At 36.2% G+C, this 25,974-nt stretch overlaps 1 protein-coding gene across 3 annotated transcripts in view; it reads left to right on the forward strand.

Annotated features, from left to right (window-relative positions):
• The window catches only part of SIPA1L2 (signal induced proliferation associated 1 like 2), a 92,045-nt gene that overhangs the window by 46,061 nt on the left and 20,010 nt on the right, over positions 1 to 25,974 (forward strand). For all 3 annotated transcript variants that reach the window (XR_003371044.2, XM_087967932.1, XM_026669445.2), the window contains exons 7-14: positions 3,220 to 3,377; positions 3,969 to 4,545; positions 10,403 to 10,677; positions 18,379 to 18,636; positions 19,905 to 19,988; positions 21,444 to 21,541; positions 23,151 to 23,254; positions 24,702 to 25,087. Coding sequence is in view for 2 of the 3 variants with exons in the window: in XM_087967932.1 (XP_087824058.1) it covers positions 3,220 to 3,377; positions 3,969 to 4,545; positions 10,403 to 10,677; positions 18,379 to 18,636; positions 19,905 to 19,988; positions 21,444 to 21,541; positions 23,151 to 23,254; positions 24,702 to 25,087 (1,940 nt within the window). In the remaining variant the exon portion in view is untranslated. The remainder of the gene's footprint in view (positions 1 to 3,219; positions 3,378 to 3,968; positions 4,546 to 10,402; positions 10,678 to 18,378; positions 18,637 to 19,904; positions 19,989 to 21,443; positions 21,542 to 23,150; positions 23,255 to 24,701; positions 25,088 to 25,974) is intronic.

Raw genomic sequence — 25,974 nt, forward strand, 5'->3', positions numbered from 1 at the left:
TGCTCTACAGCCGAACTGGTAGTAAAAGTGGTGGTGCCCGGTTCAGCCGAACCAGTAGTAAAAAATACAGCTACTCCTTCGGCTGAAATATTATTTCTTTTTTTCCTCCTGATGATCAGCTGTTCTGTCAATCAGCTGTGCTGGGATCCCCCTCGCTGTCTTACTGCTTCGCTCAGGAGGCAAAAAGGGGCATGTGGGGGTGGTGGTGTTGTGCGGGCTCCCAGCACTCCGTTTTTTTGCCTCCTGGGAGCAAAAACGCCCCCCTCAAGCAGGCTTCCCTGAGGCCCAGGAGGCAAAAAAACAGAGCGTGGGGGGGGGGGGCTGAAAAAAAGCCACGCCCACCCAGTCACATGGTCATGTCCATCTACCCACTCCCACCTAGCCACACCCACAGAACTGGTAGTAAAAATATTTGCATCCCACCCCTGCACTAATGGTATAAATTTCAAGGGCATGCCTCAGACGGTGCAAGGCCTTTGCCCAGAAATCTTTTAGCTATGGCTGAGCACATCTCTGCTTTCCAAACAAAAATGGAGCATGAGAAGACAAATTCCATGAACTATATCAACATAGATGGATGCTGTCTGCAGTGGAGTACATTCTGACAGATTGATTGATTATGTGCCATCAAGTTGGTGTCCAGTTTAACAAGCACATAGATTTTTGTTTACAGGACAATCTGTCCCCAGTCTGATCTTTCAGGTCTTCCAGAAGTGTACACATTGCTGCTGTAATTAAATTCATCCAGTTTGCTTCTGATTGTTATCTTTCCTTTCTCCATTCCCAGAATTATAGACTTCTCCAGGGAGCTAATTCTTTGCCTAATGTGCCCAAAGTATGATAACTAGAGCCTGGTCATTCTCAAGGGAGAATTCTGGGTTGATTAGTTATAGGATCTGTTTGTTTTGTATGATATCCATGGTATTCTCAGTAGTCTTCTCTAATACTAAGGTTCAAAGATGTCAATATTCTTTCTATCCTGCTTCTTCAAAGTCCAATTTTCATAGCCTTAGCACAGGGAAATCATTGTCTGCACAATCCTGATCTTTCAGGTTTACACACATTCAGCAGCTGAGTATTTTTCCCAAGCCTTTCATTGCTCCTGTATCAAGTACTAGTCTGTGATGTGTTTTTTGATTGCTGGTTCCTTTATTGTACATATTCATTCCTAAAAGACAGAATCTGTCCATCATTTCAATAACTTCTTTATCGATTTTAAGGCTGGTTGCTATTCTGGTTGTCATTAGTTTGATTTTTTAATATATATGTTTAATATTATTCCTATTTTTTCTATGTCTTCCTTGACTTTACTTAAACATTTCAATCAGAATATTTTTGGGGGCTTGTTTGTATTTTCCTTGAAGTGGGCTGGGAGTTAGAAGAATTTATTTTCTCTCAGGAATTAGGATGAGGCTATTTGGCACGAAAACTTGGCCAACTTTTTATAAAAATATGTTTAAACTAGGGAAAACAGTCTTTTTTGGTCCAGAGTGAAAATGATGCATGTGAAAGTTGCATGAGTTTTTCTATTTTTTCTAACAGTGATTTATCAGTATAATATTTCATATACCAATATGAAATTCATAGGTTTTATTCCTTGGCTATTAGCAACATCTGACTATCAATTGCTCTTCATTTTGGAAAAGTAAACTGGCACTAATATACGTAGTTCACTTCCCTGAAGATAATTCAGTCTATTCTTAGATTTAACAATTTACACTCCATTAAAATGAGTGTGTGTGTGTGTGTGCGCGCAATTATAAAATGTATTATAGCTACAGTAAAACCATTATTCTATTGCTTTTCATTCAGAAAACTTTGGTTGCAATAGATGAGGTTTGGGTTTGGACTTCTCATAAACTTTGTACATTGTTTCTGAAGTGGTCTGGACAGTTGCATTAATTCATATTATTTGTATCAACTTGGATGATTTGCATATTTACAGAAAGGTTTAATATTTAATCACTTAGCATTGTTTGCATAAGGGTAGAAAATATGACAACAATTACACAAATGGATTCTAATGACCTAGTTCTGTATTTAATGATCATTCAGAATTAAATGGACACCCTTTTTCTCCAAATAGTCCATTAAACTGAAGTTTAACAATGGTTATTTATGATGTCATGACAACTTCCATTTATCTTAATAAAGCTAGATGGCTTAATATAGACTTCGTTCACAGTTTGTGTCAGATAAATATTTTCTCACTGTCCTCTTATCTCAAAAGCATAATTAAGCTGCCATTTAATTGAAACCAGTTAAATATAGGTTCAGTTAAACCTCTACAGTTCAGTGACCTTACTGGTTATTATACCAAGTAAGTACAGGAAAAATCTTGCAATAATTCTAAATAGTTTTGAAACTCAGCTACTGGATTACCTAATTTTTTACAGTAGTTTCTTTTTCTAAAATCTGTGCTTTTAAAATAATGCAAGAAATAGCTTTTGGTTTGATGTTGTGGAGTGCTCATGTGAAAATACATTTAAAGAAGAAAATAGGTTCGTGTCTACAATTCTTAGAATTTGATATTTCTAATAGTTTTTTTTTCCTTCTAAATAATTGCAAAATTGTTGGTAGTATCAACTTTTTCAATTCAGTGTAAAGAAAAACTTAGTAAAGAAACAACTATAATTTTGTAGTTTGGATGTGAAAGATTAAGAAATATGGAGTCCTTGGTGCTCTCTCTCTGCTTGGTTGTTTTCTTGCAGACATCTCATTACCAAACTAGATAACATCATCAGTGCTAAAAAAAAACCTAGGTAACATGATCAGTGCCTATTTTGTAGCACGGACATTACCTAGTTTCGTAATGAAATATCTGCAAGAAAACAACCACACTTGGAGAGCTGTAAGGACTCCACAGTTCAAGTCTGAGTTATAAACATTCTCTTCAAAGATTTAGAAATTGCATTTGGGGAATGAAGAAGAACAAATAACATGGATCAATAAATGTACCTTTATATTTCATGTTGTACACTTGAATATAATTAACAATTTCCTTTCTTCAGAAGCTATTAGATTTCAAATACATATAAGAGATAGATTATTAGTGTATTCATTCATCATCTCCATGTGCGATAATATATTTATTCATGATTTATGTGACTTCATTTTCTTATGTGACTTCCAATTTATTTAAATTTACACTTTTTTCCCTAGTAGGTACAAAAGTTAAATTTTCATAATTAATTATTATTATTTTTTCTTCCCATCTAGCTTCTGAGGAAAAGGCATATAGGAAATGACATTGTTACTATTGTCTTTCAAGAACCCGGAGCACTTCCTTTTACTCCAAAAAATATCCGTTCTCATTTTCAGCATGTCTTTGTCATTGTCAAAGTCCACAATCCATGCACTGAAAAAGTGTGCTATAGGTGAGTACAAATGCGTGGACCAATCAATTTGGCTTCTTGAAGTCCATTAAGAATTGTGCAGGTTTTCTGAATTTTAGCATTTTCCTCTCATCTACAAAACTTGATTATTAGCAAAACCTAGAAAATCAGTATTTAGTCACAATAATTAGCAGAGTCAGTTATGAATGTTCCATACAGAAGCAGTTTCTGTTCACAGAAGCTGTAGGCAGAGTTAGCCTGCAATACTGCAATCTAACCACTGCACTACCACAGTTCCTAGTTACATGGCTAGAGAATGGCATCTGTAATTGAGGTAGAAGTTGCATGCCTTTGCGCTGAATTTCTTCCAATCATTAAAGCTTTTCCAGTACTCATGTTGTGATGAGTTGGTACAAGAGAAATTAATGGTTAAGGATTAATTGGCTAATAAAGCATATATTAGAATTTAACAGCAAAATGCCATAATTAAAATGAGTTCTTCAACCTTTGCTGCTGCTGCTTAGTCACCAAATGTCTATTAAAGAGTATAAAAATCGTTAAGGAAAAATAATTTCTCATTTGTACAGAATCATGATGTACAGTAATACTTCTCCATTCTCTTTACTTTTTTAGTGTTGGAGTTTCAAGATCAAAAGATGTTCCACCTTTTGGACCACCTATCCCTAAAGGAGTAACTTTTCCTAAGTCAGCAGTTTTCCGGGACTTCCTTTTGGCCAAAGTTATTAATGCAGAAAACGCAGCCCACAAATCAGAAAAATTTCGAGCCATGGCAACCAGAACACGACAAGAGTACTTGAAAGATCTAGCAGAAAATTTTGTTACTACTGCTACAATAGAAACTTCGGTCAAGTTTAGCCTCATTTCATTAGGGGCAAAAAAGAGAGAAAGAGTCAAAGCAAGAAAGGATGCTCATTTATTCAGTGTTGGAGCAGTAATATGGAATGTGATAGCACGAGACTTTGGTCAGTCACTTGATATTGAATGCCTGCTTGGCATCTCCAACGAGTTTATCGTCTTGATTGAAAAGGAGTCAAAAAACGTTGTGTTCAACTGCTCCTGCAGAGATGTTATTGGCTGGACATCTGGGTTAATGAGCATAAAAATATTTTACGAAAGAGGAGAATGCATTCTTCTGTCTGCATTTGATAACTGTGCTGAGGACATCCGAGAAATAGTTCAAAGGCTAGAAGTAAGTATATGTTTCAGTGCTTTTATTCTTCAAAAGTTAGTTATTTTCAAGAAGCTTAAAGATGAATAAAGTTAAGTGACAGCACTGTATATGTGCTATAGCTCTGCCTCTCAGCAGAGAAGCTCTAAAGAGGAATTAGCACATGTTTATTCACACTTCAATGTGGTCATTGGATCACGATGCCTATTGTGTTCGTAGTATTTGTATGGCAGAGGGAGAGGGAGGGAGGGAGAGACAGAGAAACCACGAGAGAGAACAAGCACCAATATTGTATAGTAGTTAAGATTCAGGATTAGGTTTACAGAGACTTTTTAAATTTCCTTTAGCACTGATGGCAGCTGGATGACTTTAGACCAGGCACGCTCCTTCTGCCTTAGTCTGGGAAATAGATATAACTAATGTAATAACATACGAATTATTATCTTTTATAAATCTGTAGAAATGTATGAAACAAGTTAAAATAAAATTTGACCAGCTTGCCGAGCTGACAGATGCCACATATCATCAATGCACTGCTGCAACTTTGATACAGATTCTCCTTCCACTGTTGCATTATAATTTTTAATCAGATGAATTATTTGCATTCTTAATCAGCAGTGATTACTGAGAAGGCACTTTAGCAATCCTGTGGATTTCAGCCACAAATGTGGTAATAATAGGACAAGTCTAGAATATACAAATTAAGATTCCAGATCCTTAATCACATACTTAGTCTCCATGCATTTGCATCCAACTCTTACCAAACATTCTGGAAAATGTTTACTACTAATGCAACAAAAGTTCCTATTGTTGAAAAATACCTTAATGACCTCAATTGATGACCATTTGTTCAGAGACCATTTGAATTGACAAGAGAGCTGTACAAGTGGTACTTACGACCAATTGTCAAAGTTCTGGCTGTCAGTGTTTTTACAGTCACATCATTGCAATTCAGCTGCTCAGAAATCACTTTATGATATTGCAGTATTGCGAGGTCTGATGGTCACAGTTTGCAACCTCTACTGCTGACATGCTTTAAAATGGTGTGTGATTCATTTAACAATAGCAACCAGAAGAATTGGAATTATGTTTGCTAACCGCACAATCACATGACATTGTGTGTTCCAACTATGTCACTTAATGTTGGAAATTCCTGTCCCAATTGCCATCGTTAATTGAGGACTGCTTGTAAAAAGAAATTAATTTATTTTAAAGCAATCTTCCACTATTTCCTTGAAATTACTTGGAAATTCAAGTAAACAATTTCATTTTTAGACATTTCGAAAGAAGTGGATTACTCATATTGTTCCTCCAGAGCCCCTTACAACTATGACATTTCAGTTAAAGCAACAGCATTGGTATCAAAAAGACCAAGAAACAAGTGCCTCAGTTGACTTAATAACCCAAGAGCACTTTAGATTAAAAACATCTACACCCTGACAGGTTCATCCACAGTAAAAGAGCCAGTTTACCTAAAACCTATGTTAAATCATGATGATCCTCTAATGGGTTAAAAGATCAAAGTCAGGCTGAGATTCAGTATGTTTCAAATAATTCTTTCAACATTAAATTCTGTTATGCTTGGGCAGTCCCACGTAAAACAAATGATAATAAATTAATTTAGAAAGAGCAAGGGTTGTTTTCAGTGCATTGTATTCCAAGTAAAGCTGCAAGTGCTGTACCAGGTAAAACCATGCAAAAGTCCTACTTGCCACAATCTAATTGTAACACTAATCCTCTCAGATACAACCAGGAACATAACATTGTGCTTCCAACTCTCAGCCCTCACAGATGTTCTGTGGTTGATGGTATCAAAATATCTAGGAAGACAAGAAGCATCATATCCCTGCCATCCAAATCCCATCCCAGCTCATACATGAGGAAACTCAGAGTACAATTTCTGTCCAATGTCCAGATTCAAATCCAAAATGCTACAGACCTGAATATTTCCAATGCCCTCTTTAATTAGATATAATCAGATATCAGATATTACCACTTTTTCACTAATCCAAGAACTTCAGGGTTAGAGGTATGGCAATAGGAGACCAGTTTTGTTGGATCCAGGCATGGCCCTTTGAGGTGTAGGCAGACCAGTGCCTCTTCAAGGGTCTCTGCCACCTCATCAAAATGTTGACCCTATAATGCAGATATGGGGCTGCTCCTCCCTAGCTGCTTTTATTAGCCTGGTGGGACAGAGAGCCAATCCACACAGTAAATATTTATTTATTTAAAAAATGTATGACTCTGGGTGGCATTCTGTAATTTATGAATTTTGTTCATGAGACAGCGGGGGGACTGCAATGACCAGGACATTGAAGAGCAACTAGAGTAGAGTAGAGTAGAGTAGAGTAGAGTAGAAGAATAGAATAGAATAGAATAGAATAGAATAGAATAGAATAGAATAGAATAGAATAGAACAGAACAGAACAGAACAGAACAGAACAGAATTCTTTATTGGCCAAGTGTGATTGGACACCCAAGGAATTTGTCTTAGTGCAAATGCTCTCAGTGTACATAAAAGAAAAGATACATTCGTCAAGAGTCAAGAATCATCAGATACAACACTTGATAATAGTCATAGGATACAATAAGTGTCTTCATTCAGTGCCACTATAACTTTAAAAGATCCCTGAAAAAGGACTACCTTTAATTCCATCTGTTTCCTACTTGATTTCCCTCTTCCACTCTGTATTCACTTCCAGCACTTCTAACTTTCTGCCAGCTAGTTGAATCAACTTCACTTCCTTGTAAAAGAATGTGTGAAAAATTCTATTCTTGGTTATTTGCCTAATTCAGATTATCATCCACAAATTCAGTTCGTATGTCTGGATGATCATAGAATTGAATAGCAGACAGTGTTTACTATTGTCTTCTCTATTTCGGTTCTTACATATATTATTACATATTCATGTAGCTATGTCACTAAATGCATGGAAGATGTATCTCATATTCCAAGACTACAGTGCTACTTTAAGACACTGGGATTAACAAAATAAGAAGAGAATTGATAATTTCAGATGGATTTTTTTTTTCTCTAGACAAAATATTCAGTGGATCTTGGAGTTGAGGCGATTTTTCCTCTTTTTCCTTTCCCCCTCTATTCCAAAGTATAACATCACAAATACTATGGTTCCTCAATTAAGGATTGTTTTGGAAATAAGAGTAATATGGAAAGAAACATGCTAGGATTTACAACTGCTGCCGTTCATAAACTGTGTTTATGCAATATGTTTAACCAGGTTGGATTGAGCAGTTCTATTGACCTGACAAGCTTTGTTAATTTAATCTTTGTTTATTGTCTTGTTTCATGGCTTAGCATGTTTTATCAACCCAATTTGTTTGGTTACAGTTTAAAGTTCCTTCTTGTGTGAATTCAATAAATGTAAGTTTATTCCAGTAACAAAACCCAGCCCCTTATAACGATGTTTATTGAAAGAAAGCATAAGACAGGGAAATTTCCTATCAATTTGTTAAAGACCTCACTTTGCACAATTACATAATTGTATTTTAATCTCCGCTTTTCTTCTTTTTTTAAACCCTCCTTCAAAATTTCAGTACTCCCTGACACCATCCTTTCCCTCCCTCCTTTCACACTGGATAGTGTTTGGCTGGATGTCGAATTAAGGATACAATAAACAGAGACAGAATTTACAGATTTCAGAAGGATAACTTTACAGTTTAAAAAAACAATAACATAAAAGTAGCAAAACAAGTTCAACAAGGTTTGCAAATGATTGCTTAGTTACTGAAATAAAAAGAGAACAAACCAAGAATACATCTGGTAAAGGCAAATTTTGATTCCTAGCTCAGTGGCATTTTCTATAAATTCCTTTTCAAGCCAAATTCTTTTAGTTCATTTTCTTTGTGTTCCCTAATCATCATACAACTCCAATCAAAGTTGAATTCTGGATGAATTTCTTCCTCCCAAGGATGGCACAGGAGGCTACAGAGATTTTCTTCCAATTGACATTTTCCCTTTCTACTATGGGGAATAGGCAAAATAATAGCAGGGGATAGAGGAATTCCAGAAACACTTCATATCCTTTTTTCCAGTGGGAGCATCTAGGGAGCAAAGTTCATATGTCCTATTTGTCATTTTTTTTTGAAAACTTTAATTCCATAAGAGTTTTCCATCCTTGACAACTTTAGGATATATGGGCAGTGTTCCAAATTCAATAAATAAATAAAAATTGGGAGTTGGAGTCCACCCATCTTAAAGTTCGTTTTTTTTATATATATATATTTATATATCAAATTTAGAAACCACCCAGCTCCATACTCTGTATTGCTGAGTTGAGAAACATTGCCATGTTTCACTGTCATGATGTATGGGGTTATTTCTCTCCAGTGATTGGAAATAAAGCATTGGAAGATGTTGGTGAAACTGGAATTAACCGTATTTTTTGGACTATAAGACGCACCTCCCTCCCCCCCCAAAATTAGGTGGAAATGTCTGTGTATCTTATAGAGCGAACACAGTTTTTTGCCTCCCGAACCCTCTGTGCATCCCATTTTTGTCCTCCCCCGTGTCCAGAAGCACTCTGCAGGCCAAAAACGGGCCCATGCATCCATTTTCAGTTTCCCCAACACCGGGGAGGGCAAAAATGGGACATGTGGGGGCACAAAACTACTTTTTCCCTTGTTTTCCTTCTCTAAACCTAGATGCGTCTTATGGTCTGGTGCGTCTTATAGTCTGAAAAATACGGTATATAGGTGAAAGTTTTTTTATATTTCTTTTACACTTCAGAAATTATAGATGTGTTTTAAAAACCATTTAAAGGAAGATGGGATGATTTTTAAAAAAATCTATATATAATTTGCTAATGGTTGATCATTTTAATTATAGAAATCGTTTTAATGCTTTATGACAAATCTAAGATGCAATGAAAGATAAGTAGGTAATGTATGCAGATGTTTCAAGAAACGTGACTAATGACTTAGAATGCTACTCCCCCAATTCTTCCATGTTTCAAATACATGTAACCTAAAGGAATTGTCAGATATGTTTCATCATCAAGGAGATTTCTTCCTCTGGCTCTGGACTCCCTGCTTGCTGACTTTTCTTTTTCTTAATCCTCCCTTTATGCTTATTATCTGTTTAGTTTAGAAATTTATAAAGTCCCCCAATTATTAGTTTTAAGAAGATTTGAAAAATAGATGATTGAAATATCAACCTTACTGTAAAACCACACTAGGCAAAATCCTAATCTTAGCAATATTTGAATCAACATTTATATAATGTCAAAACAATTTTTTACTTTTGTTTATATATACAATTAATATTATTTATTTTTAAAATATTATTCTACTTTCAAAAACAGCTGTCTCTTGGAAGAGAAATTATAGAGACCTAAATAAACTTTTTTCCCACTGATTATGATTTTCTTCCAGTTTGTTAAAAAACTGAAATTCACCAGAGTACAATGAATTTAAAAAAACCTGCATCTGCAAGGATGCAGGTTTCTGTGACAACCTTTGCTCATTTTACATATTACCTGGAATAAGTATCATTAATTCAGGGTGTCTGTTTTTGAGTAAATATGCACCGGATTGAAGATCCCATGTTGAAATATGAAGTACATTTTTCTAAACATCAGGTCTTTTAAACACAAAGGTATCCTGCTTCCTGAATAACTGTGCTAGGATTACACTTTTAGGAATAGTAGCTCTGCCATAAATCTTGAGATATTAATAGCAATAGCAATAATAATAATAATAATAATAATAATAATAATAATAATAATAATAATAATAATAGTAAATAATGTATATGTGTGTGTGTGTACACACACATTTTATCATGAAAAATGCTACATCGTTACACACTAAGTGATATGTGGAAATGTTCTTGTTCTTATCAAATCTGATGGTTCTTTAGATAGTAACCAGAGGATGTGAAACAGCAGAAATGACCTTGAGAAGAAATGGCTTGGGACAGCTTGGATTCCATGTCAACTTTGAAGGGATTGTGGCAGATGTGGAACCATTCGGCTTTGCGTGGAAAGCAGGCCTGCGTCAGGGCAGTCGCCTCGTAGAGATCTGCAAAGTAGCGGTTGCAACACTCACTCATGAACAAATGATTGACCTATTGCGTACCTCTGTGACAGTCAAGGTGGTGATTATTCAGCCTCATGAGGATGGTTCGCCTAGAAGGTAAGACATTAGCGGGTGTATCCTTGAGCTTACTTATGAATTTGCCCTTTATATACAAGCTTTCCTTGCTGAGTTGATTGACATTGGATACAGTTAGTCTTTGGCTGATGACCACAGTTGCTCCCAAAATTTCTGTTATTAACTCTTGTTAATTGAGTTTTGCTCCATTTTACGACCTTTCTTGCCTCAGTTGTTAAGTGACTCACTGCAGTTGATAAAGTTAGTAATCCGGTTGTTAAGTGAATCTGGCTTGCCCATTGACATGGCTTGTCAAAAGGTTGCAAAAAGTGATCACATGACTTTGGGACACAGCAGCAGTCATAAGTATGAACCAGTTTCCAAGCATCTGAATTATGATCACGTGAATCCTGGGGATTCTGGAAAGGTTAGGTAACTCTGAAAATTGGCCATAAGTAACTTTTTTCAGTGCCGTTGTAACTTTGAACTGCCACTAAATGAACGGTTGTAAGTGGGGGACTACATGTACTTTCCCTCTGTAAGAGACTGAATTAGACATTATTTGGTTAGAATGTAGCAGTCTCCCTTTTTAAACATTATTTTTTAATTGGAGAATCTTTTGGACAATAAAAAAGGAAAATATTTTTCGAAAAAGAATAAAAACAGGAAAAAGAAAAAGTGAAAGTAAAGTGAGAAAAAAATAAAGAAATGAAAAAGAAATAGAAGTAATTTCAATCTGTTTTACAGTAGTTATAAATGCATTCAAATGTTATCTTCTGTCTCTAAAGTTACAACAGAACTCTCTTTTTCCCATAATCTATCCTTTCTAATTGTCAACCCCCAAAAATCACAAGTACACTTTTCTCATTTTCAGCAAAAAGTCCTTGAATGGTTTCCAAAAGAATGGAGTGATGTCATATTTGACTCTATGTATTTAAAAATATAAGACGCATCTGCCTGGGCCATACAAAGGCCCATATTATCCCACACATTTTTCTCTTAATTGTACACTCAGATGTTTTTGAGAATCTCACAAGCCTTATTGGTGTTTCTCAGACTAGAGTTCCATTGTCATCTCTCACAACCTGCTACCTGGGTGAGCTGCACTGGCAGCCCTCGTCCTGCATTCTCCAGAGCATGATAGTGGAGTGACAGTGGACCTGAATCTAAAGATTGGATGTAGCCATATAGAGCCTAATTATTTGTTCTGGGCCATTTAGAAACCATTTAAATTAATAGTTATTACATAACTTGTACAAAAAGATTTCAGGGAATAGTCATGTACTGTTTGAAGCTACTTCCTTTTGTCTGCTTGGAATCTTCTGTCATTGTATGACTTCAATTTTAATCCTATGTATGCGGGCACAAACCTGCCTTTCCATACTCAATGTAATTGAATTGACCCACACCTTGTTTTCCCTTGCCCTCTTTTCTGAAGTATAAAGCCACAAATATTTCTTGCATAGGAAAAGCATTCCAATTGTGAACACTTTTGCTGTTCCTTGTTTGTTCAATCATTGAAGTAACATATATGGACACACACATACAAATGAAAACCAAATTAAAACCATATTGTTTGAAAATATAAGAGTCAGATAAAATACCTAGCAGCTGTGGTACTAACAGTTTATGTTGTCAAGACTAAGCAGGAGGAGATTGACTTAAAATCACTCCCCCCCCCCACAAAAGAAAATTAGCAAGGAAGGAGCATCCTAACTTTGCTCTACGGAACTGGGACTGCCATCAAGAAAGCCCTTTTTCAATTAACAAATCCCCTGATGTTCTAGGTAGGAAAAATACATTTCAAGCTGAATGTACAAGATAAGTAGATTATACTCAGAAAAGATAGTCCCAAAGATAACAAGGACCTGAGCCATAAAGAGATTTATAGATCTTCACCAGCAATTTTAGCTGTACTCAGAAGCCTATTGGGAACCAATGTAGCACCTGCAAAACAGATGTTACTTGGCTAAAATGCTTCTTCTCTGCTCCTAAATTTTGAATCAGTTGCAGTTTTTGAATAATCATCAGAGACAGCCCCAAAGATAAGAGTTTGTGCAAGAATAAATGTCACTAGGCATTTTACACTTGTATCTGTTGTAATAACTAAAAGTAGCAACGTTTTTTATGGCTGTAGCCTCTATCTACTACCCAGGCGGGAACTATAAATCAATCTCCCATATTATAGCTCTATTCCTTTCAAAGAGATTGTGATCTTGTCAAGAGCCAGTGTTGAAACTAGATAAGTTTCTGGACAAACAGTCAGTCCATAATGTTGGAATTTAATCCATGCCTGTTTTATCTAACAGAGTTTCACAGTTTCACATATTGTGTTAGGACTCCCATGCACTGGTTGCTTGTCCTGGGACTATGATGGCTGATCTTATCTTACAGAAGACACAGTCCTCTGTCTTGGGACTCAAAAGAATCCAAGATGCTCTGATCTTGATAGCTCCAAGCAAATATTAGTGATTTTATCTGTAAACAGGTCAAATAAGGAAACTTTTTTTGTGAGAGGCCATCCTCAAATCAGTCTCATCCAGTGCTGTTTTACTAATTCTGTATTCCAGATATTAACCAGATTCATAGTGGTATATTCCACAAGATCTGTAGCAATTTCTATTGCATAAGCTTTGGAAATTCTGTAGACACTTCCATGAGCACCTGCTGGAAATCAGTAGCTGATTATTTTTCAATCCAGTGGAGATTGGTGACTTTAAAGAATTTCACAGTGATTAGAAAGTGAGCTGATTATGAAAAAGAACTAATAGAAACATCCTCCAGTTCCAGTTCCTGAATAAGCCGCTAGGAAGGAAAGAAGGAAAGAAGGAAGGAAATTAATATATGGCCATCTGTATGTATCGGGTCAGTAATGATCTGAGACAGGAGGTCATGAAATATTGAGCCACTTCTTTACCAGCCTCCGGAGCATGGAGATTGAAATCTGTGAATACCATTATTCTGGAAAGTTGATCACCTGCAGAATAGGTCTCTTTGAAGAATTTCACTGCTTCTCTTCTGCAATCTTAGAATTATAACAACTACAGCCCCTGAACCTAGTCAAAAATATTTCTGACAAAACAGTTCCTTTCCACAACCAGACTATTAGTAATAACATGCCAGATCTGCCCATTCATCTCTGTCAAAAAAAAAAAAGGGATGGGTTGCAGATTGATTCAGGCCAAGGCTCTCATCATCTGGCATCCAGGACCTTCTGGGCTGGAAGTGGTGTACTTTAAGTTGACAATATGTATACATGGCATGATGATGCAAATCCCAGTGTATTTCAATTCTGGAATTGGATGCGAGTAAATAAGTTGCAGGTTTTGTCCCATCAGATGTTTCAGGGGACTGTCATGGGCTTTCAAGGGGAATATTCAGCCCCTGAACAGTCAAAATTAATTTACATTGCAATCAGTAAAGAGCTTCTAATGTTCCCATCAGATACTGTTCTTTTCCCCCCCTTTTCTTGGGAATGCCTTCTGGGTGTGCCCATCTTATCAATAGCGGATTTGTCTTCTTTCTGTTGCTGGGAGAATGATCTGTTTGAAATCTGAGAGCAATTAATAATGACTTTAGCCAATTAGTTCCCCTTACAGTTAAGGGTTGTATTTCTTTGAATCCAAGATCTGAGGAGTTCTGATACATGCACTGTTCAGTATAAATGATAAACATATTTTTCTTGGGGTTGTTTGTTTAAATATCAGAAGCCAACAGTCAGAGGTGAGGAGGAGGTAAAGGATATTGGAGGGAGGTTACAAATGCTGTTTGATTTTGCTTGTGCTCTTTAATTCTAGATAAGAAGGCTGTAGTCTTATGCTCGCTTGTCTAGGAATAAGCCTAACTAGACTAAGTTGGATTTAGATCTGATTAGGGACATAGAGGATTGCATTTAGTAACTTATCAAGCATTCAACAAAAATAGAAAGTGGATTAAAAGGGGAGAGAGGAACTGTTCCTATTTTTTTTTTTTAAAACAAGTTTTATTAATTTTTAAAACACACAAATTATCATTATTCATTACATGTTTAAACCTTTTTCCATTGTAAATTTAACAAGTCAGATAAATTATGATTCTGTTTTAAACCATTTCCATATAACATACCAAAACCTCTTATTCAATTTCTCTTTACTTCTCTTTACTCTTATTCAATATCATTATTATTATTTCATCTGTTTCTTTCTGACTTAGTTACCATTATTCTCATTCTATATTTCTACAAGTTTTTACTAATTCTCCCCCAAAAAGACATATACACACAACACACAAAACATAAAAAAATCTTTTTGGAAAGTAACTTGGACCCAGGTGTCTCTCTCTTCATGGACTTCAATTATATTCATGCTCATCTTACATATCATTACTTATTTTATTTACCATTCTAAGCCTTCTATATTAACTTCTCCACATATTTCACACTTCTTAATTCTACCTTAATTAATCATCTTAGTTTGAATCATTATATTTGTATCTTTTGTCCATTTTTATCATCCCTTTGTCTTATTCCTTATAAAAAAAAGAAAATCAGTTTCTCCTGAAATCATTAATCAGAGTATGATGCCTTTCTATCTCCCCCTAAGTTAATCAAATTAATCTTTAAAATAATATCTAATACCCAATCAGATTTTGCTTGGTACATTCTATCTAACTAATACATCCAACACAATTAAGTGCATAATTAGACAATAAATCCAAATATTAAAAAAAAATACTATAATAAAATTTTATAATAACATCAATACCATAATTTTATTAAACTCTTTAATTAAAACAATATTCTAAACCTCTCCTATTATTAAGTTTTAAAGCCAATCATTTTTAAACATTTTAACATTTTAATCTCTTATCAACTCTTAAACCATTGCAATACTACCATCTCATCTTATGTACCTTGCAAAATCCTTTTTTTTTAAAAAAATTATACTTTATCCATTATCCATAAAAATTCCTTTTTTCATTTAATTTCAAAACATTGTAGCTTTTCTCCACCTTTTCCCTTTCTTTTCTTCTCCCAACAAACCTTTCTACCCCCCTTCTTCTAGCCTCTGCCTTACCGGCTTCCCTTCTCTGTCGTATTCCTTTTCCCCTTTGTTTACTATCATCATATTGGTTTTGCACTTTATTTTCCCTTTCTTAAATGTTTTTTTAGATCTTAAGTCCTTAAGTCCTTTAGTTTTCTTCTTTTCTCTTCTTTTCTTTTCTTTCTCTCTTCCTTCTTTCTGGATCAGATTCTGAGATTCATTAAAGATGGCTCCTTCCTTTCTTTCTTGTTCCTCTGCTGTCTTCATCTGTTGTAATGTTTGTTGATAATTAGTAAGCGCCATTTCTAAGAAAAGGAAAGCTTCTTCCACACCATCTTTACCATTTTTTTTGCTTGTTCATATTCTTTTCTTAGTTCCTCAACAGAAATAGCCATTATAAATCTTTTCTTTTCTTTTCTCCTTCTTTCTTCTTACAACAACCAGAATATTCAGAAGAAAATAAAAAGATAAAACAGTCCCAAAGTTATCAATCAGTCCAAACCAAGGCAGAGTTCTCACTTTCTCCTTCTGGGGTAATATCAATCAAAAAGAAAGAAAGTCCAAATCTGTTTAAAATCTTATTACAATATATTCTAGTCTTCAAATCCTTAAGGCATCTGCTCCAACAAAGTCTTAGCATACAAATATTTTCTTTTTAATCCTCTCTCTTCCCACTCATCGCTTAAAACCAATTTCCACCTAAAAAAATAGGTTTCTTAATATCCAGTTATTTATTCCGTAGGAAAAGAGGGAAAGCTATCCTTTCAGCACCTTCAAACAGCCGCTTTTTCCTCTTCTGGCAGGTATTATTCAGAAAGTCATACTTTTCAGGAATTTTATTAAGTATGTCTTAGAGTCCTAGGAGCCAAGAAAACTTTCTCCTCTCAATCACTTTCTCCACTTCCTCCTGCGCATTCTTACCCGGCTGCCAGCTTCTTTGTGGCGCCATTACAGACCGCCGCTGCACGTCCTGGGAAAAGGGGTTCTGCCGGCCAGGGAGGGTCTGCAACACCCCAGTCCCTTCTCCGGATCCCCCACCTTCAGCTGCCCCTGCAGGTGGCCTAGCTCCGTACCCGTGTGGTCGGAGCCCCAAAGCGCTAGCGCGGCAGGGATCGCGCAGCCGCAAATCCCTGCCGCTCACGAAGCCGACAAACCGGAAGTCCTGAACTGTTCCTATTTTAATTGCATGGTGAGTTTATAAAGGTACTTTTTTCGAGAGGCAACTGAACTTTCTGGTTTTTCTTTGAAGATGTTTCGCTTCCCATCCAAGAAGCTTCTTCAGCTCTGACTGGATGGTGGGGAATGGAAGGATTTATACTACTTGCAGGCAGCTGGTCATTTGCATTCTTTTAGCGGGGTCGTTAAGATCACCTGGAGGTTTATCTGTATTATCAGGGTCCACCTGAGTGGTGCAAATTGGTAGGAAGCTTTTTTGGCACTGTTGAAAGGACTGTGTTGTAGGTTGGAGATAGATGATGTCGTATCCCTCCCTCCCTGTTGAGAGAGGGCTGTTCAGTTTTGGCATAAATTGGCTCTTTAACCCGTCTTTCAAACCAGCGATCCTCTCTGTCCAAAATATGGACTTTGTCGTCTTAAAAAGAGTGGCCTGTGTCTTTTAAATGCAGATGGACAGTTGAATCTAATTCTGATGTGTTTGTTCTCCTATGTTTGTGCATTTAAAAGGCCACTCTTTTGAAAACAAAAACAGATAGCAAATGCTGCCTCTGCCAAGAAGCTGATGAAACAGTGGGTCACCTAATTAGCTGCTGCAATTAAGATTGCACAGACTGACTACATAGGGCATCATGACAAAGTAGCAACAATGGTGCATTGGAAGATCTACAAGAAATACCATTTGCCTGCAAGAAGAACTGGTGGAATGACAAAACAGGCAAAGTAATAAAAAAGGAAGAAGCTAAAGTGCACTGGGACCTTAGAATTCAAACAGACAAGCACCCATCACATAACACCTTAGACTTAACAACTGTTGATTAGAAAAACAAGGAAGTCTGAATAGTGGATGTGGAAATACCGAGAGACAGTAGAATGGAAGAAAAAGAACTGGAGAAAAATCACAAAATGCAAAAACCTACAAATAGAAGTAGAATGATTAGGCAAAATAGAGCAAACAGTAATAGTTACCTGGAGGTAATCTGAAAACTATCAGAGTACTACTTGAACACTATCGGCAATGACAAAATTGTAATCAGTCAATTTCAAAAAGCAGCTTTACACATCCTGAGACATTAAGACAATATATTTAATACTATCAGACAACTTCTACCCCAGATCCTTGGAAAGAGCTTGATTGTGGATAAAAATTCCAAATCCAGTCTAAATATTTGACTGACTGTGCAACCAATCATAATAATTGTAATAGTACAGACATACATGAGTACACATATTTGCTTCAACTTAGTTTTCAACAAGTTAAAATGCTATAAGTTCCACAGTTTCTGTCACCTTGTCTTTCAACCTTCCAAGTTTTGAAATACCACAGTTTATAAAACTTGCCTACACTTTTTATTTAGCAGGCATTTAGTCATCTACTAAACATGCACTTTATATTTCATGCAATTATACATTCACTGCTCTTCACTCTCTGATCTCCTTGTCTGAAAATGCCGGTGGTAATAAATTAAACTTACATAGTATGAAATGGGGCATGATGATTATGGTAGAATACCTTTGTGGTTCATTGTGATGTTCACCTCTGCCATAGGGGATGCTCAGAACTCTGTCGAATTCCCATGGTGGAGTACAAACTTGACAGCGAAGGCACCCCATGTGAGTATAAAACTCCTTTCAGGAGGAATACTACTTGGCATAGGGTGCCAACCTCTGCTGGGCAGCCTCTCTCTCGTGCCTCTCCAATCTTAGGAACAACTGACAGACTGCATTGCCAGCAGCTTCTTCATCAGGCACAAACTGCTATTCCTCGCAGCACCTCTTTTGACAGAAAGCTTCCGGATGGCGCAAGGTAATATACGCTCTTCCAGCTTATATTTTCTAAATGCTGTATCAAGGGAGCCTGGGCTCTGTCCTCTGTCTTTTTTTTTTTTCTGGAAGCAAACAGTAGTCAATGCTGGTAATATTGATACTAAAAGGAAGATGCAATTTTAATTCTGCCTGGAATATAAAAACTAATAAGCTTCTTTTGACACCCTCAGATGACTAACCAATGGAATAGAATAGGTCCTCTTAAGAAATAAAAATGAGGAATACATATTTGACAGTAAATAAATTTGATTCTAAATTGGGCAATTTTGGGTTTCAGGGTTTAGTGAGAATGTCTAGAGTACAGATTTCCTGATGTTTTGCTGCTAACTGCGGTTGCCATTTTTACAGAGCGGTCTGCTATGCATTTTCTCAATGGAAAGCATATTAGTATTTAATATGGAAATATTCAGGGTACGTGGAAGACTGAATATGATTTTCCTTGCTCAGGACTCATACAGAGTTACTGTAACACAGTCTGAAAATATATTATTATAGAGCAGAAAAGGGACCCCGTGTACTATTTAATCAAATCTGTTGTTCAATGAAGAATATATTTTTGGAAGAGCACAACATTAATTTTATTACTTTCATGATTTACTAATAAATGTATGATCCTTATAATTCATTATATAAGGTATCATTAATTGTGAAATAGTTTGACTAGTAATAAATATTGATGTGAAGAGGGCATGCAGAATATGGACTGTTTTGAAGTTTTAGTGATTTTTTACTGGGACATAAATGAGTCTTCTGGAACATAAATCAATCACTGGAAGTCATAAATGAATAAATGAGTCATAAATGAGTCACTGGGACATAAATCAGGCTGAGTGCCTGATTATTATAGTTCTTTATGTAGTGGTACTTAGGTACTCGAGTGCTTTGAAATTCATCGAATTTGGTACTTGACACATTTTGACACAAAATTTTTCTCCCAGAACTTGTTGTTTGTTTAGTACTCGACTCAAACTTGTGGCTGTCAGTTGCCTCATGATTATTATTCCTTAAGGGGAAAAAAATGGTACTCGCCGTTTTTGGTACTCATCGCACATCCTGGAACCAATTAATGACAAGTACCGAGGTCTCACTGTATAGTCAAACCCATTACATAGTTTAAATTTTAAAAAATATATGAATACTTCATATGCTTAAATATAAAATTTGTTCATGTGGAATTTTATTAAAGTAATAGGATGCCTACCGGATCACTACATATCTCACCACGTCTTAAATTGCTCATTATTTCAGAAGTTCTCCAAGCAACCAATCATCCTCCAGTGATCCAGGACCAAGCGGGAGTAGTCAGTGGAGGCATCAAGTAGGATATGATGGGTATTTGTTATTTTTTTATATATATCTTGATTGTGAAAAATACACAATGAATAGTATATATGTAAAACATTCAAACTGCTTGTAGCCTTTATGAAGTTTTTAAAATAATTTTATAAAGATTATCAAAAGATGACAATGAAAATAGGGGAAAGGGAAAAGGGAAAGAAAGAAGTGTATGGAAAAAGGGAAAGAATAAAGAAAACTATTGACTTCTAATTCTTTTTAGCATAGTAGAAGAAAATAACAACATTGCTGCCTCAACTTTTTACTTTTACATACGATGCACTAGTCATTTCTGTAACAACAAATTTATCTAATCAGCAAAATTTAAAAGTTTCATTATCTCCCCTATCTCAAGCACAAAATCCAAGCAGAAACAAAAATGGATGGATTCTTTTCTTTGATTAGAGCAGTTAATTTAGCCCTTTCTGCTAGTTCCATCAGTTTTTTCCAGCCATTCATCCATTGTGGAAGCCTCTAGGAAGTTTTTTGTCAAAGGAGATAATATCCTTGAAGAAATAAATTAGCAGTTTCAATTTTCACTTTTCTCAGTCTCTGAAAATTCAGAATTAATTCCCACTTGCCTCTGCCATACTATCTCAGAAAAAGCAGTTGCCTTTTTAGATACTATATTTGTGCCCCTGTGTGCTGCAAAGTACCTTTTTGGCTTTGAATGCGAGCCACCAAAAAGCATTGCTACTTAGCTAAAAGGAGGAGAACCGTACTAATCCAGCATAAATGAAGTGCAGATGTCAGCTGTGTTTAATAGAGATTAGAAAAGAAGAGCCATAGTGGTGCAGTGGTTAGAATGTAGTATTGCAGACTAACTCTGCTCATATTGCCTGGAGCTCAGTTCTTTTGATCCTGACTGGCTCAAGATTGACTCAGTCTTCCATCCTTCTGAGGTTGGTAAAATAAGATCCCAGATTGTTGGGGGTGAAAATGCTGACCCTGTAAACTGCTTAGAGAAGGCTGTAAAGCACTGTGAAGTGGGTATAGAAGTCTTAAGTGCTGTTGCTATTGCTAAAGGAGAATATTTATAGCTTGGGGTTGAAATGGTGCTTTCTGAGCTTGGTTGTTTTCTTGCAGACATTTCATTACTCAAACTAGGTAACACTATCAGTGCTAGTGCATTGCTAGCATTGATGATGATAGCTAGTTTGGGTAATGAAATGTCTGCAAGTAAACAACCAAGCTCCGAAAGCACCAAGGAGCCCTAGAGATTAGAAAATATCCAGTTCTATTCATATCATTATCAAATGAACAATCCTTCAAATTCAGTAGCAGGTTTCATTAAAAACTCTATTAATCACCAATAAATCTTATTTTTTTGTTCAGTCATCTTATGAAAATAATATTTAAGTGCTATGCCATGGGAGCAATAAGTGGTTCATACGGAATGAGTAGTTTTCATAGTGAGTGAGAAAATCCACCACTTTCTCTTTCCACTTAAAGATGCCAGTCTCCTTTACAACATGACCATCAAGGTCTTCTGGAGAGCGAAGAAGGAAGAGAACATGAAGAATCTTTGGAAGGGTCCAGGCATCCCAACGGTAGTAAAAATTCTTTTAAAGTCAATTGACTTATTTGCGGAATTGTTCATCTCTGTGAGCTTATGAAGAAAACAAAGCTGTGTGTCATCATCAGTATTCTGATGGTGACAAATTCCAAACTTTTGTAACTCCCCTATTAATATTTTTATATAAATTTGTGTATTTGAAAGTATACTTATTGAAATTTTGGGGAAGAAAAGATGAAAATACGGATGCCCCCTTATGACTCAGCACAACTCAATTTATAAAATGTGCGGTGAACCATAATTTCTACGTAATACTTTGAAATGTGCTATTTACATGTTCATATAATCTTTCCCATTAAGTTGCAAATATAAACTTTCCTATTTTGTCTTGTGGGTACCTATTATTTAATCATATTATCTAGCACATTATCTATCTCAATATATTTCTTTGAGGAGAGCTTTCCCCCCTACACAGCATGCTATGTCTTTTTTTCAGAAAGCTTATGGGATTAAATTTTAGGGCTACTTTATCTGTACTGCAAAATTCTGGATGACAAAATTCAGAATTCTAGTGATAGCAAAGAGATACTGAAACCTTTTAACTCTTTCTTGCTGTCAATTGGTCATGCAGAGTTTTGGATCTGGAACTGATAACCCTGTTTAGAGCAACAGACTTTCATTTTCCACTTGCTTTTTCCTTATCACCTCCACATTCACTTGATGCTGAGGAGCAGCATAAGTATGTCAGTATTGATTTGGGGGCTTTGCTCCATTCTATAATTTATTGGGGTGGTATTGCAAATGTGTATGTGTTGTGGTTTGCTGGCAGCTGGTGCAGCTGGCAGCGGAATTGGACAGTGGGGAAGAACGGGTACCAGTCAGGGAGTCTGGAGAGGACTTGGACGAGGGTACTGCGTCCGATGCAGAGATGGGGACAGGACCATCTGGGAGTGGGGTGCTGCCTTCCAAGCCTTCAGAATCTGGCAGCAGCGAGGCAGAGAATCCAGGGGAGACTGTTCCCAGTGTGCATGTGCACAGAGCTGCTAGAAGGCGAGAGCAGCTGAAACAAAAGGGGCGACTCGGGAGTAAGGCTGGGAGCTGATTGCCCCTCCCATAAGGGATAAAAGTCAGGCCAAGATGATGAAACCTTTGCAGGAAGCAAAATAGTTTGATCAGTTCCAAGTTATCCTTGAAGCTCTTTGTACTTTGGTTGGTTTTTCTTGTACTTCGGTTGGTTTCTTTTCTGGCTAATTTGATGCTTCTGTTTTGGCAGCATTTCACAGAACTGAAAGATGTGTGCTTGTTTTGGGGGACTGTTTGAACTTAATTCCCGGCTGGGAATGAAAACAATTCCCAGCGTTGCAGTAAAATAGGTTTTGTTTTTAAAACAAGTTTGTGAATAATTATGGTTTATGAAGCCTGGGTCAGAACAGTATGTGATAAATGTTTCTTCTTATTCAGAACTGTCATAGCTAATAAATCATGTATCCCTCAATTTGATATAGGCAAGATATGATTCCAAAAATTCCAAGGGGCATCCTTGTTTTAAACCAAACCATTTAATGTTAAGATAATAGCTTTTTCCCCCCTTGTACCTTATGCTTGTGTTATTGGATATTAAAACAAATAATTAATTATGGCAGAAATGAAGTGGCATGTACCATCAACCAAAGTTTTGAGTTCCTATAAAGACCGGGCACTACAGAAAGAAAGCAATGGGAAGGATTCACCAAATAAATTTTCTCATGTAAGTTTTTTTTTAAAAACTTGGGAATTCTTAAATAGGAATCTTTTTCACACGTGTCTGAACAAAGCCTGTGTTGCAAGTCTGAAGAAAAGTGAAAATGCTTGCAGATTTTGAGGTTACTACTTTGATGAAAGGATGTTTCATTATGATCTTCTCATACAAAATCATGAAGTAGGAAATATAAAGAGCAAATTGTAAAAAAAAAAGTTCAATGAGCTGTTATGTTAATTTATATATTTCTATATTCCACAACTTGTTTTGGCATAATTCTAATGAAATAATTCTGAGAACTTATTTGAGTATAGAGAAGATCACCCAGTAGTATCCACCAGGTTTGAATATGAAATAAATGGAAGTCTCTTCTAATAAAAAATAGTAAGCCTCTTTGATGCAGAAATAGTTACAAGTATTCTTTCTGGCGGTGACCTCAAACAGGCACATGATAAGGAGCACATCCTTGTTTCTAGGCCATCGAATAGTTAAACACTAAGTAAAAGTAAGCATCGGTCTCCATTCTGAGCAGAACTTTAAACTGCATATTCAGAAACACACACCTTGTTATTTTTGATGGGCATTCTTACATTGCCATATCTTGGAATAAATAAAATAAACATTTATTTTGATTATAACTATATATGATTTTATTACTTAAGCAACATTAAACATAGATTGATGGACCTAAATAGAACTTGTCTGTATGTATAGTATATTCCTGTCAAATTTTAGTAGTGATGGCAGTGAGCTAATAACAATGAAGAAATATTTCCAGATGAATTTAATAATCTTGCAGGCATGGCAGAAGGGAAGGGGAACTTTGCATTGGCAGAGGTTACCTGCTTAATGTTGGATTTAGGCCACAGAGACAAAAACAGTTACTATAGTTACAGTTAATATTTAGTTAATAGCCTCAGAATGGGGAATTTGTAGCCCACCAGATGTCATTGAACTGCTCCTGGCTTTCTGGACTCTTGCCAGCTGGCTTCAAATTAGGGCAAAACTACTAACTCAGTGTCATCTAGAAGAGCCTAGCTTTCCCATACAACTAAAAGCAGTTGAAAGATGCAATACCCCTTCTTGAATTCTGAGCTTATCGTTTCAAATTCTGAACATAATTCACTTTGTACAACAAAGGAGAATATTTGTAGCTCGGGGTTGAAATGAGGGGTCCTTGGTGCTCCCTGAGTTTGGCTGTTTACTTGCAGACATTTCATTACCCAAACTAGGTAACATCATCAGTGCATAGAGGACCAAGAGTCCCTTTGTACAATTTTATAGAATCTTATAGATTGTTTTCGAACATATGTTAATTGAAATACTAATAAGGCAAATCTAGTGGTACATGGGGGGGTTTGCTTCAAATTTATTTGGCATTTCTAACTAGTAATGTGTTTCTCATTTCATTGATTAAACTGCAGATAATAGAAATAAAACTATATTTCTCTTTAAGATTGGAGACAAAAACTGTTCCAGCCATTCTAGCAGTAACACTCTATCCAGCAACACATCAAGCAACAGTGATGATAAGCATTTTGGTTCTGAAGACCTAATGGACTCTGACTTGCTTGGATTAACGTACATTAAGGGAGCTTCTACTGACAGTGGAATTGATACTGCTCCTTGTATGCCAGCTCCAATGTTGGCTCCGTTGCACATTTCTGGAAGTCGGTCAGGTCTTCATGGACGGACAGATCAATGGGCTGAATCATCTGAAACTCCAGGAGCAGATGATGAGATGAAAGTGTATGCTGTCCACAGTTATGCTTCAGCCATTTCTAGCAGTCATATAGGGGATGGCAGCATGGGAGATCTCAGTGAATTATCTTCACATTCTAGGTGAGTTTTCCCCCCAGTGTTTTTCAGGTAACTAACCTAAAATCATGAGTAATGTGTAAATTTGTGTTTACTTATTTTGTACTTTAGTGAGAGTGTTTTAACCTTGTATTGTCAGTGTTAGATTTCAGAAATTATGAAAAAATTTGTGTCAGAGTAATGATTTAAGAGCTGACCAGCTGCTGCAATGACGCAATGATGTAATGATGGGAATGAGTCAGCAAAGTTTTGGGGGCTGTTATCCCTTTAAGAGCTTGTATAATAATAAGAGGCCCTGTTAGGGTGTCTCTCTATTGCTGTGTGTTTTTCCCTGCTGTAATTTACTAATTATTTGACTTCTGCCTATAGGACGTGTATGTATAGTATATATTCTTTTGTAGATAAAACCACTATTACAAACCTCTGTTTGCTGTTATTGCTCCTGGGTTGTCTCACAAAGCTGTGCGCACTGTGACAATTTGTTCTTGTAAATCATGAGTGTCTGAATTTGTTTTGTATAGTGATGCCAATCTAGTACAAAATTTTACATATTTTTACATTTAATAAATATGTTCCATATTCACAGGCATTGGGTAAGATTTGGCTTGAGTTAATGTTACTAGGTTGCCTTACAATATATCAGACCTGACTTTGTTGAGCAATATAATTTAGATAATATGTTTTGTACAGAAATGATAAATTGGGTTCAGCTTTTATCCCCAGTACCTTTATTGCATTGGTGGGATTGTCCCTCCGCAATAGGAATCTTCCTGTCTAGTTGTAGGAGGCAAGTTTTGCATAAAACACATTCTAGACACCAATTAATGAAGAGTTATGCCTTATGGCAAGGATTAAATTGGATATCATTCTGTCTCCTACAGCCTATTATGAAATCAATTTATGATTACGCT

This window comes from Notechis scutatus, chromosome 1, assembly GCF_049901735.1.
Source record: "Notechis scutatus isolate UNSWTSFEM ecotype Mainland chromosome 1, rNotScu1.2, whole genome shotgun sequence".
In the NCBI taxonomy this organism is placed as follows: domain Eukaryota; kingdom Metazoa; phylum Chordata; class Lepidosauria; order Squamata; family Elapidae; genus Notechis; species Notechis scutatus.